Genomic DNA, 13,746 nt, shown 5'->3' on the forward strand with positions numbered 1-13,746 from the left:
TGTTCAAATGAAAATAACACTATTGTACACTGATAGTAGAGTACTTCGCTTTACCCAAAGATTTTGATCTAGTAGGGGGATCCCTAGATTGCCTGGTATTAGATTATCATATTGTAGCCCAAAAATTAACCACTTGTTCTTTGTTGATGATTGTATGTTAATTTCTGTTGCTTCGATTCAAAATGCTTCCACCATCTCCTCTATGCTTTTGGAATATGAATATGTGTCGAATCTTCACATAAAATTGGAGAAGTTAACTTTGTTATTTAATAAGAGAACACCTTCTAATATTATGATTGATGTGGTGGCATCTCTGGGCTTAAAAGAAGGGCAATCTCATGGGACTTACTTTGGTCTTCCCTTATCTATAAGAAAATCCAAAGTGTAAACCTTCTCTTTCATCTTAGACAGACTCAATTCAAAGTTGGTAGGTTGGAGAGGTAAACTTTTGTCTTTGGGGGATAAGAAAATTTTAATTAAGGCTGTGGCTTTTGCATAACCAGTGTACGCTGCTGTGTCTTGCTTTAGTCTTTAGGATCCTCAATGAAATTTATCATCTCATGTCTCAAAAGATCAGGAATCTATGGTGGAAAAATGACCAAGGAAAGGGTCTTTACTGGGTGAAGTGGGATATCATGTGTAAGAGCAAAAAAGAGAGGGTTTGGTTTTAAAGATGTTTTTTTTGCTTTAATAAAGTTTTATTGGTCAACAAAGCTGGAGACTCTTGACTAATTCGACTTCCCTATGGGCTCAAATAATATTAGCCAAATATCTTAAAGAAAAGTCCATATTAGAGGTTGAACCTTAGTCATATTGTTTCCGGGGCTAGAGAAGTGTTTTAATTGGGAGAGATGTGCTAAAACATGGCTTGATTAGGCAGGTAGGTAATGGTTTATACACTTACATTTATCATGACCGATGGGTTCCATCTTTTCTTTTCAAATATATCTCTAGCACCCCCCCCAAAGCCAATGGGCTTTCACTTGTGCATATATCTGTTGGCTTCTTTGTTTTCTCATTTGGAGGTTGTTGCAATATTAACCATTCTCATCCTCTCCTCTAATACTATGTACTCATGGGTGTGGTACAAATCCAGACAAGGAACTTTCAAGGTAAAATCTGTCTATTATCAATGTATAGCAATGTCTAACTCTCAGGTAATATTTCTTTCTTACTATCAACATTTTTTTGTTGAATATAATATTTTATCAAAGATTAAGCATTTTTTTTGTGAAAAACATCTCATGAGGCACTTGCTATAGAAAAATCTATTTTTCATAAAAAGAGTTGTCAAATACCCTTATGTCTTATTTGAGATAAGAATGTTGAAAATTTTGGTCATACTTAGCTATTTTGTTCTCATGCAAAAGAATGTTGGAGAATGTCACTTTTTTTTTTGTACAAAGGGGGGATATTAATATGCCTTAGCAAGAGTCGAATCCACGACCTCTTCACTAAGAGGTACCTCTTCACTAAGAGGTGTTGGTTTCACCACTAGAACAGCTCTGCGTTGGCGAGAATGTCATTTTTTTTTTTTTTTGGTTTGCTAACCCCAATTTCCAAGGCTTTGCCTTGACTAATCCGGTGTTCGACCCGGGTCACACACCTGGCTGTGGTGGGTGAGTCTCCTAGCGGGAATTTTTTGCATCCACAAGGTTTCGATACCGAAACCTTGCTTAAGCGGACCAAGCTGCTTACCACTTGGACCAACCCCTGTTGGTAGAATGTCACTTTTTAGATTAGATATTTTCCTACACAGTTGGATGAATTTTGCATCTAATAAATTTAAAGATTGTAAGAATCAAATTATTTAGATCAAGTGTGATGCTCTTTTATGAGGTGCATTTGGAAATCCATTCTTTTTAGGAAGTGATCTTTCTATTAGACATACACTCATGTCTTTTCATGCTTTATGTGCATAAATTCAATCTTTTGACATTAATATTTCTAATGGGGAAACTAGGATAACATACTCTTTGCATAGAATGGATAGAGTGCATGATGATTCAGAGTTATTTTATCTTTTTGTTGATGGATTGTAGGATTGTAGATCTAATTTTGGTGGAAGATGATGCAATTTATGTGATGTACAATAAGAATTTGTGGCAACCCAATGCATTGGAAATGAAGGCTCATCAGTCGCAATGATGAAATTGAAGGCAATTAGGGATGGTCTCCACTTGGCAAAAGCTTTGGGAATTTCAAAGGTGCATCTTAGTTCGGACTTCAAAGCAGCTATTCAAGGTCTTAATACTTTTCTTGATTTGAGGTGCTTAAGCCTTATTTTTGAAATTAAAATAATTGTGTTGAACTTCACATATATTAGATTTGCTTATATATCTAAGAATATATAGAAATAGATTTGTGGACTTTTTTGCTTGGAGAGCTAAGCTTTTTAAATTGTGTAGACATTGGTGGGGTATACCACCTTGCTTTGTTGTTTTACCTTCCTTGTTCCTCTCCAAGACTTTCTCTTTGGACGCTTCTTATTAATGAAAATTTTATACTATTGACCCAGAAAGAAGAAAAAAAATCCTAGTATTTTAACAATAGAGATGATTTTGAATCATCCAGAGTGATAGTAGCATGTGTCAGAAAACAACTCCCTGGCCTATTTGGTATCTCATTTGCATTTTCATTTTTTTTATGTGTTCATAGTCCATTTTAACTTTAAAAAAAAAACCCTCAAAATCCATAATAATTTTTTTTTGTCTACTAAAGATTATGGGTAAAAAACTCATTCTATACAATTTGTACACAAGTCACTTAAAATCCAAATGCAAAAAATTCAAATACAAATTGAGGGTAAACATACATTACATTTTTTTTTTAATAAGAACCCTATTGTTTTTCATTTTCATCACTCCCAAACCCTAACAACATATTTTTGATTTTCATCATTATTTTCTTTTATATCAATTTCTTATTTTGACATACCAAATTATCTTTATTTCCATAATTTATTTTGGACAAAAGTTACCAAATCATTTTTCAATTTTGAACAAAAATTGTTCCAATTATCCATTTCCTTCTAAATAGGCAAACAATTGATACCAAAAGGCCTTACATAAGGAGCGTAAACATAATAAACTAAATTATAAGATATGTAAACATGATAATTTGCAAACCAAGGGTATATATGTAATCTACTCGCTCTTTGTTGATGCCATTTCCTAACTCATAGGGTATCCATGTAGCGTTTAGATCACCTACACTGATGTTTTTCAACCACATAATAGGGATGACGCCTACTTTTGAATAGTGATAAAATAAATTAGAGATAGTATCGCTAGTGGGTTCTACGTAGGTTCTACCCCTTTTATATAATTGAGAGTAGCGTCTAGTAAACACATACCTCTCCCTTGATGGGAAAGTGATTGATGGGGAAATGATTTAGAGTCATGCATGCAAGGGTATTGACAAAGTGGCAAAATTATAAATTGAATCAAATTTGATGAAAATTAAGGGTAAAATCGTCTCAACAGTCACAATACCGAGTACGGAGTACTAATACCCCAATTCGAGTCCTGATACCACATCAAAGTCTGGATCCTATACGTTCAGAATCAAATATTATAAATTTTTTCTTTTTGGGTACTGGTGCTTTTTTAATATTGGAAATGTAATCCAGTCCGTAAGGGTCGAACTCAAAACCTCTTCACTGAAAAGTATGAATCTTTACCATTCAACAAACCCTGCATTGACAATTCAAAATATATATATATTTTTTGTTTTTTTTTGAATGAAATTCATCTGGGCTAGCTTGCGCACACCACGACTACATTCTCAAGGCGCTTTTTATATAATTAATATAGGCGAGGAATCGTCCCTAGCCCCGAGGGGATTCGAACTCTGACCTCCTATGTGGAAGCGTTGGGCTTTGCCAACCGAGCCACCCCTAGGAGTTAATTCAGAATATATATATTTATGGGATTTTTCACGAAGCCTCTAAGATTTTGACAAGTATACAAATTGAGATCTACCCGTAATATCTCCCCAAAAAAATACAAATTGGAGACTAATGGTTGACTCAACTTGCGAATTATTATTTTTTAATACAAAGTCAACTTGCGAATTAAACCAAACGAAATTTAATTGGAAAGGGGCGGAAATCGAGGGGAGAGGTGTAACGTACGTGGTAACGTGGACATTGACTACTCACTGGTTTAGGGCTCATCAATTCGCGTTTTGCTATAGTCAAGCGCAATTAATGCGCTTGACGGTTAAGCGCACCGTCCGATTAGATCGGACGGTGCGCTTTATCTTTTCATTAAAATAATCAAAAAATCTCTTAAAGCATGGGTTTTGGTATTCGGTTCGGTCTAATGCATGAATGCGGTTCAACTTGGGCGGTTCGATCAAACGTTTTATACCTGTGTCAAATACGTATATACGAATTCAAAAACCACTCAAATATTCAAAATGTTTTGAAAAACACAAAACGAAACCGCCCAACCCTCATTTCGTGATTTCGATTTCGAGGTCCGACGAATCTGGAGAAGAAGAAGAAGAGGAGGAAGCAGGAGGTTGAACAATAATCTTGCTGCTTGGTTTTCCAGATTACCTGAATGGACGATCTGGGTTCTGCTTGTGGCCCTGACTGTGTACAATTTGGTTGCCGTCTTGGCCCCTGGCGGGCCATTGAAGCTCTTGGTTGAGCTTGCTTCGAGCAGGGAGGAAGAACTTCCGGCTCTGGTGTATGAAGCTCGCACTACCGTATAGTCGAACCATGGGAGTCGTGGATCGTCGACGGCTGCTGTCTAGGACTTATAGTCGCTAGGTCGTCGAAGTCAGGTTCTGTTGAAGTTGAACCGCCAACGAAAATCGTCTTGGAGTGGTCGATGCTGCAAATCTTCGGCCTCGACAGACAGATGACGGGATTGTAGATGCAGAGTCATCCCTTTTGGTTAGCTCCGCTGAGAGAATGCCTACGATCAGTGCAGGTTTTGAGTCTGACTACTCCACAGAGAATGTTGGGTCACTACAAGCTCAACTGTATGACAATCAACATACTGAGATTGTTGTTGATGAGGAAATGTCACCCCTTGTTAACATGCGTTTGGGAAGTGAGCGCATTAATGGCGTAGGACCCAAGCAAAATTGCATCTCTGCCAGCGGCGACGGTTATTGACGAGGATCAAGCGTCTCTTGTGAAATCCTTGTTTCCCTTTTTCACGTACGCTCGTTCTTCTCGTCTCCAGGTTTTATTTTTAAAGAAAATCGCCATGGCTCTGTAAATCTAGTTTGTGGCCTGCCTCTTATTTTATTTTCCTTACTGTAGGGGGAAAAATAAAAGGTTTTGTGGTAATACAACAATTTAATTTGGAATCTCTGGCTTGTTCCCTGTGGTGGAGGGGATCAGATCGTAGTCTCTAATTTGTCCATAGCAAGAAAGAAAAAATGATCAAGTTCATGAAGGATTTTTTTCCCCATTCAATGGATTCTTTCTCTGTGTGTGTGGAGTTTATTTCCCACTAAATTACGGGATTCAGTGGTATACAGGTGTGTGAATGTTATCTGTTCTTCATGTTGCTCACATACTACCAAGTGCACTAATGGCTGTCATCTGAGGACAATGATATCAACTGCCAACTGTCCATGCTCTCCAGCTTAATAGGTTTAGCTTATTTGATGAGAACCTTGAAAATTTGAATTAGTTTGCTGCCTTTTGGTTTTTGGTTTTCAATCCAATGTAGGATGCATTTGAGCAGGATGACTTTGAAGGCTGAATTTTCATTATTGCTTTTTCCTAGTCTTCTTTTTCACAATACTAACCACATTTTTATGAAATTAGTGGAGGCATCCCACATTATTTCCCACAGTTCGAACCCGGTCCAATTTAGCAGGTGTGGCTCACTTCCATTTCGTCTTTTCAGTCTTTGCTACTGGTCAATTTATCATTCCTCTTATTTTCTTGTTTTACAATAATTGGACTTTATGTGCTGTCATGAGTATTGAGTGGGTCTGCACTCCATGAAGGCACGAAATCAAATAAGTTTTCACGGTTTCCATCTCTAGTTGTATTGATACCTAAGCCAAAAGCAAAGGTCATTAATAAATAGCTCTAGATAATGAAGATATTATCAACATAGTGTGGACTTAAGGATCTATATCATTGCATGTGATATAGTAGGGGTTAGTTTGTACCTTTCATGATATCGCAGATTCCTACCAGATGAAAGCATGCATCTCTGGGAAAGATTGTCCTTCCTTCTGTTGGATAAACTATTTTTAAATGTTCTCTTATGTTATAATGATAGAGAACTTGAATTATTGTTCTACAATTTGCCAATGCTGATTTTCTTTAGCAAAGAATTGGTTGATCCTGGTTTTTGCATCTGGAAAACTGGTTCAAGTGCGATGCTTTCAGTTTTTAGTCAATGTCTAATTTTTGTCTTGATTTCTAGTGATACTCCTTTTATTCTGATGTATTATTCATTTTTTGTAACAGCATGGGTTTGCAAGGAACATGAATTGGTCTATTGTTGATTTTTCAAATGCGGATGGAAATCCCATCGTAACTCTGGAACAAAGGGATGCTCCTTACAGCCATTCCATGTGGGATTTCAGTTTCCAAGCTTTATACATGGTCAGTATTTACATGAATTCAGTAGTTCTCTAATTTTCTTTATTTTTTGTTCTGCTTTGAAACCTAACTTAGAGTTTTTATCTTTATGGTTTGCAATTTCAATTCCTTTGCAGGTCAGGTTGAACCCAAAGAGCCTTTCAACAGAGCTGACAATAAAAAATACAGATTCTAAGCCCTTCTCGTTTAATACTGCGTTGCACACTTCAGTGTAAGACTCCTAATTCCATTCGGAGGTGCTAATAGGGGGCCAGAGGGAGTTGCTAAATTCATGTTTTCTGTTAAGGCATGAATCGGGTTGAATGTGGATTAGTTTAATGCAGATCCAAATTTAGATTCTGATCTATTTCAAGCCATATAGTGTCTGGATCTAGATCCAATGTAACCCATACTAGCTAATGCACATCGATTGTAACTTAAACTGTCAAAAATATCAATTGGATATGGGTTGGATCTTGATAGTTTTGCTTCATTCCATTGTTTGGGGAAAATGTGAAAAAAACTACTAACCTATGTCTGGATCTGACTTTAGCACAGATATATATATATATAATCTTCAGATCCAAGATAGATATACAGATATAAATCAGAATGGATCATTTAGTTGTAGCCTTTTTGTTTTGTCTTAGTCGCTGGATTGTTTGTTAAACAAATAAGTGATTCATGATGCATATGTAGAATTCTACAGGGATCCGTAACAGGGGCATCAATAAAATCTCTCAAGGGTTGCAAAACATTGAACAAGGATCCAGACCCTAAAATTCCTGTGGAGAGCATTGAGGATAGGTTTGTATTCTCTTTGTCGTAACTATACAGTTTTCTCTAATAAATGCATGCCCCGTTGTTTTGTAAAAGGTTGTTGGGTGAATCTACATTGATCACATTTTATACAATTTGGAAAACACTTATGGCTGAATTTACTTGGTACCTTGCAATAGAAACATCTCAATTATTAATCATAGTCCATTCATTCCTTAAAAAATAAATAAATAAATAAACTGAAGGGACTCAGTGTGCATGACAGGAAAGGGCAAACCTAGTGCAAAAGGCTTCCTCACAAGCAGTTTAATTTGGGTTTGGGCGGGGGGTGGGTGTAAGGGTGGTGATGCAGCCTTACCCAAACAATTTTTTGCTGAGATGCTGCTCCGATACCTTGACTTCAGGCCACAACTGTAGTCCACTGACCGTTGTGCCAAGGCCTGCCCCTTAGTGCATAGCAACTCATAGAAGTACCAATCAGCCCATCATCAGAAAGTAAATAAAGCCTTGAAAATTTTCCTGAAAAGTCAACATGTGAAAGGTGATTTTTGCAGCTGGAAATGGTTTTGGGAAGGTGCCTAAAAATTTGACATGTGATTAGCCATGGGGATCTCTTATCCATGCAGCAGTTAAAATGGTCTTTTTCATCTGTCTGTGCTGATCAATTACAGTTAAGCTTGGCTAGTTGAGCTGGGGAGCTAACCTTTTCCATTAGTCTGTGACTAAATGCGTACATACTTTCTGTGTGGTAGTTGGCATTTCCTTAACTGAAATCTTCCCTCTGTTGTACAACTTACATACTTTATAAAGGAAGTTACCATTTTGATGGATAAAGAACTCATTTTAGAGGCACCAACTTCTGTTTTAATATGAAGTATGAGCAGTATACATTTTATTACTTCCTAAATTCTGACTCTCTTTTTTCCCCACAATTCAGGGATGTGATCACTTTTCCAGGTTTTGTAGATTGTGTGTACCTCAACACTCCTAGTCAGATAGAACTTAACAATGGATTGGGAGAAACAATTACCCTTAAGAATACCAAGTACATGAATACAACCCATAATGTTCTTGCATTTTCAACATTTAATGTTTTCCTGAGAGGAAAATGGGGGAACAATCATGTATCTTATTCTTTTTGTACACTTCTGTTTTCTGTGCAGTTGGTCAGATTGTGTTTTGTGGAACCCTCATTTAACGATGGAACACTGCTACAAGGATTTTGTGTGTGTTGAAAATGCGAAGGTACCGAATCATCTGATGATTTCTTTTGTTTCCTGAATTGCAGAGTACACTATTCTTATCATAAAATGTCTTTTGTGTTGTGCAGCTTGCCTTCTACACACTCAACTCATCACGGTCTGCTTATCAGGCTATAACATTCAATCCTCATTTCTTTGATGTTTATACAATACTAGCAGTCCAGGTGCGATGTAGCATTCTCTTGAAGGTATGACTTTCCTCACCTCTAAATTCAGATTATGATTTGTGTCTTAGTTACTGCATTGGAGCATCATGCCACCTGTTACTTAATTTTCTACGGAAAAAGCCAGTCAGAAGATGACCCAAATCCAACAACTAAGAAACAAAGTGTGGGACAAGGACAAGATTCAGCTCATATTGATAATAATGCTGCACTATTTGGTTTGTATTTTGTAGACTGTCGTCTTCTTTCAGCCAGTAACTTCAATTTGGCTTCCTATTTTGCAGACCATCGTCGTCGAGTTCTGGTGGTTTGTTGAGCTTCGATTTGGCTTCACACCCATTTCTGCAAAAAAGGTAACATTTCTATTCGATGCCTTAACTGCAATGGTATGAGACCTCTGGTTTCCTGAAGCATTTGCCTAGGTATGAGATCTCTGGTTTTCTGTTGAAGGGGTTTCGATTTGGCTTCACACCCATGAGTCATCTCTTTCAGGCAAACATACACATACAACGACATGAGATCACTCTAACCCAATTTGATCCTTAACTGCTTTATCTGATCATTCCCATTTTTGCATGGGTTCATTAAAATTCTCCTAGTATTCATTGCTTAATATGTGCAAGTGTACGATTGCCATTTATGTCATGAGCTGTTAATTTGTATGATTTGTGTACCTTTTAAGTTATTTCTAAATCATACTTGCTGAAAGCTTTTATATCTCTTATTTAATTAGAGAGTAATATGTGTTTGAGTACTTTGCTTCTTTAAATTATAAGCCTCATCTATCTAGCAAAGTCTTTGTGATTGGATGCTACATTGTGATAAAAACTCCAGATTTGAAATGTTGTTACTGATATACAATTATTTTTGACACTCTTGGTCTGCTTTTGTATTTATTGGTAGGATCAAGCTTCCCTCTGGTTCCAAAAAGATTGTACCAACCGGGTGCAGAGCTATGATTGGGCAAGTTGCAGTTGGAGGCAACTGAGAAACCCATGCTCAAGGCTGGAAATGCATACATATTCTTGTTTTTCATATATCCTTGCAGCTACCTTCAGAATTTTTTTACTTTGAAGTTTTGTAGTAAGAGGATTCAGTTAGTTTTGATATTGCCTTGAGACCTCAAGTAATGTTAATGGTGCATCATCATTTAAGATTTATTCTAGTGTTATATACTGGTATTTTCTTATAAACATTGTCCACTGAACGATTTTCCTTTTGAATTGCTTACTTTTTTGATCATGCGTTTTTTGCAGTTTGCTGCTGGGATGTGGCTGATTGAAATGCTTTGATTTATCTTGTGGATGACAAGTAGTTGATCTAATCCATGTTGTCAAGTGGTGAGTTGGTTCCTCTTCAATATTCCATCAAAACTAAGTGGTATTTTTCTGCTCCAGTGAATTTAAATGAAGGTCTACACGCATATGGCAGCTTATGTATAGTTCATGGTTGAACTGAACACAGTGGATTTATGGGTTTTTGGGCTTTTTTTGGATCGTTCGAGGCATTCTTTTGGGTTTGCTCATGATTGGTCTTGGATTGTGTGAAACTTTTCAGGTCTTCCATTTGTGATCGGATTGATAAGCTAGTTTTTTGTGCCTCCATTCATCATCTTTGGTGATAGTGCAATCTCCAAAGATGGACTTTCAAATCCTGCTCTTCAGACATGATTTGGAATGTCATCTATTTTGACGTTTCTTTTAGATTGTTAGCTTACCTCCATCCCCATGTTGATGATACCCCAAGGAACAGATTCATTGTTGTATTTGGGTCTTAACTCCTTATTTCGGTCTTCCTATTAAAGACCTTGTATTCTTTTTTCTGTTCTTTAATATAATTATTCATTCATCCAAAAAAAAATAGCTTTGGCTAGATATATTAGTTCATAACAGTGCAGAATAAGTCAGTAGTAAGTATCAAATCATTCATGATTTTCTAATTGTTACATGCATCAATAAATAAAGTATTTCTTGAATGTCTATTGTGGTCTGCATTTTTTCTTCTTTGGGGGGGGGGGGACTGATCACTCATTAAACATTTATTTGTTTTCACTTTCATTCACCTCACTTTGAAGACCTAATTTTTATTTTCCTTCCCCATATTCCTAACAACCACACGAGGATGCTTATTTAGTAGTATGTAGTTGTAACATCTGTTGGGAATTAATGACAGCATAAAGTTGATGCCTCCCGCTTAACTATCAGTGTTCTAATCATTTTTATGTGCAGATAACCTGAAAGAGAAAAGCTTTGCGCTAGTTATGTATACATCTTTGACTTCCATCTCTGTTGGTTCTTTTTCTTTCTACAGATGAGCATTGGGAGAAATGGAAGGAGATTATTGACGTTACTGATAAGATAACATACAGCTTCCATGTGAGTGGAGTTTGGTGATGAATGCTAACATTACATCCTTATTTGATACCATCTCCATCTCATGCTTATTGATTGTCCTCTTTCTAACCCATGAGTCACCCATTTGCGTATTGCAGGATGATTCAAGGAGTCAAAAATCAACTAGAGGCCGATACAATGTGTGAGGAAACAATTTTGGCTTCTTTTTTTGATGCAGTGTGTGAGAACAGTTTTGGCTTCTTGTTTTTGGGTTTGGGATTTCTCTTTTGGGGTTTTGGGTTGAGGAGTGCTCTGAGATGTAAACTGGGATGACAATTTTACTATCATTTTTCTTGTTGATCTGCTACACAAAAAGCTACCTGGAGTCTGTATTGTAAAACAACTTATTCTACTATGTACTATTATGCTTTGTCAGTGTCTTCTTCTGTGGTGATTTTCATACGACTAAGATTTATAAAATTGAACATTTGTTTGTTTTGGTCGTCTTCCCACCTCTATCATTTTATAATGTGGACAATGACCTATATATGTAATGGCTTTTGCACCAGCTGCTCTGGATCTACTTGAGAAATTCCCCTTGGCCAATCAAAACGGAGTAGTGATGTCTTTTAGTTTAAAATACACTTTGGAGGAAATTGACATACTTTGAAATTACGTTTCTTTTTAAACGGAATGATGAAACGGAGTCGTTCCGTTTAAACTGAAACCATTCCGTTTTGTCTATGAGTCTTATGAAACGGAGTAGTTTCGTTTAAACAGAAATCATTCCGTTTGGTATATGAATTTTATGAAATGGATCGGTGAAAAGAAAGTAGAAGTTGCAAACCTTGTTGCTCCAAAGCTTCCTGTCCTCGTAAGATTCTAACTTTTCAAGTTCAGTCCTCTTGTGCTGGCATCCCATAGATAGCTACAACATAAGAAAAGCTTATCAAAAAAAACAAAAAAATCATGTTTAAGCTATCAACTTTGCATGGCATGTAAGTGAATCGGGCAGTTTCTGGATAATAGAACTTCATTTTAAAAATTCACTTGCCCAATCACATTTAAAGAAAACAAATTCAATTATTCAAGAACCGAGTTCTCAACATTGTCAATTTACATTGCCTATGGACCTCAATGAAACTTATGATGCCCCCCATCAATGCTATGGAGCTTTGAATATCATTCAGTATTGGTTGGATTGCAATTTTGCTACTGTCATTCGCCATTAATGCGGTCCAACTGTTAGATTTGAAAATGTAATAGAAATGGGTTGCATTCCATGATTGGTCCAACTCTCGATTAGTTATTATATTTTCAATCTGCAAGAGCCCGAACCTACTAGCTTCATTGATCATGTATGGTGGTAATTATGAACGCCCATGTTGTATGGTGGCAGTTAAAGCACCAATCTTGTGAATCAAACGTAAATATTAGAACATTATAAATTGACCCCAATTTGAAATACAGTTAAAATATAACTTTTATTTTAACCAAGTTAGTAAAGCCGTCGATGGCCGTACAACCAGGGAATTCAAGAATGCCATGTGTTATTGTTTCAATCGCATTTTGGAGAAAATGGAATTTGTGTTTAAAGTTGGTAATGCATTTCAGACCCAGACGGTTGATCGTCTACCCAGACGGAAGACCGTCTGGATTTAGTAGTCCAGACAGAATTTCCGTCTGCCCTACTGGTGTTTGAAATATAAAATCAGAAAACCAACTGGTTCCTTTTTAAACGGAACCACCCCGTTTCAGAAGACTCATTTACCAAACGGAGTGGTTCCTTTTTAAACGGAACCAACCCGTTTTAACATAGACGAAACGGAATGGTTCCGTTTTAAAAGGAACCACTCCGTTTCATAAGACTTACAGACGAAACGGAATGGTTCCTTTTTAAACGGAATCACTCCGTTTCAGAAGACTCATTTACCAAACGGAATGGTTCCTTTTTAAACGGAACCAACCCGTTTTAACATAGACGAAACGGAATGGGTCCCTTTTAAAAGGAACCACTCCGTTTCTTAAGACTCACAGACGAAACGGAATGGTTCCTTTTTAAACGGAACCAACCCGTTTTAACATAGACGAAACGGAATGGGTCCCTTTTAGAAGGAACCACTCCGTTTCTTAAACGACTCCCTGAACCAAACGGAATGGTTCCTTTTTAAACGGAACCAACCCGTTTTAACATAGACGAAACGGAATGGGTCCCTTTTAAAAGGAACCACTCCGTTTCTTAAGACACCGATGCCAAGCGGAATGGTTCCTTTTTAAGCGGAATCACCTCCGTTTGAAGACTCATTTACCAAACGGAATGGTTCCTTTTTAAACGGAACCAACCCGTTTTAACATAGACAAGCGGAATGGGTCCCTTTTAAAAGGAACCACTCCGTTTCATAAGACCAGATGTTAAAACGGAATGGTTCCTTTTTAAACGGAATCACTCCGTTTCGGAAGACTCATTTACCAAACGGAATGGTTCCTTTTTAAACGGAACCAACCCGTTTTAACATAGACAAAGCGGAATGGGTCCCTTTTAAAAGGAACCACTCCGTTTCATAAGACCGATGTTAAAGCGGAATGGTTCCTTTTTAAGCGGAACCACTCCGTTCAGAAGATTCATTTACCAAACGGAATGG

At 37.0% G+C, this 13,746-nt stretch overlaps 1 protein-coding gene across 6 annotated transcripts; it reads left to right on the forward strand.

Moving 5' to 3' along the window:
* The first annotated feature begins 4,410 nt into the window (after positions 1–4,410).
* LOC149006575 (putative glucose-6-phosphate 1-epimerase) lies at positions 4,411–11,548 on the forward strand. 6 transcript variants are annotated; one of them, XR_016175135.1, is made up of 12 exons: positions 4,411–5,176; positions 5,282–5,846; positions 6,452–6,589; positions 6,703–6,797; positions 7,265–7,372; positions 8,283–8,390; positions 8,509–8,590; positions 8,676–8,795; positions 9,056–9,124; positions 9,675–10,111; positions 11,082–11,146; positions 11,263–11,548. XR_016175135.1 is itself a non-coding variant. In XM_089166303.1 (10 exons), exons 3-10 carry the CDS (start codon positions 6,470–6,472, stop codon positions 9,843–9,845), a joined length of 873 nt encoding a protein of 290 aa, XP_089022429.1. In that variant the 5' UTR covers positions 4,421–5,176; positions 5,795–5,846; positions 6,452–6,469; the 3' UTR covers positions 9,846–11,066. The 6 variants fall into 6 exon arrangements, 2 of the variants coding, with proteins under 2 accessions (XP_089022429.1, XP_089022430.1); XR_016175134.1 differs by having other exon boundaries at positions 4,421–5,176; positions 5,795–5,846; XR_016175137.1 differs by having other exon boundaries at positions 4,421–5,176; positions 5,795–5,846; positions 10,028–10,111.
* The last annotated feature ends 2,198 nt before the right edge of the window (positions 11,549–13,746 follow it).

Source organism: Hakea prostrata, chromosome 8 (assembly GCF_041222555.1).
Source record: "Hakea prostrata isolate BN-2017 chromosome 8, UWA_Hpros_2, whole genome shotgun sequence".
Taxonomy (NCBI): Eukaryota; Viridiplantae; Streptophyta; class Magnoliopsida; order Proteales; family Proteaceae; genus Hakea; species Hakea prostrata.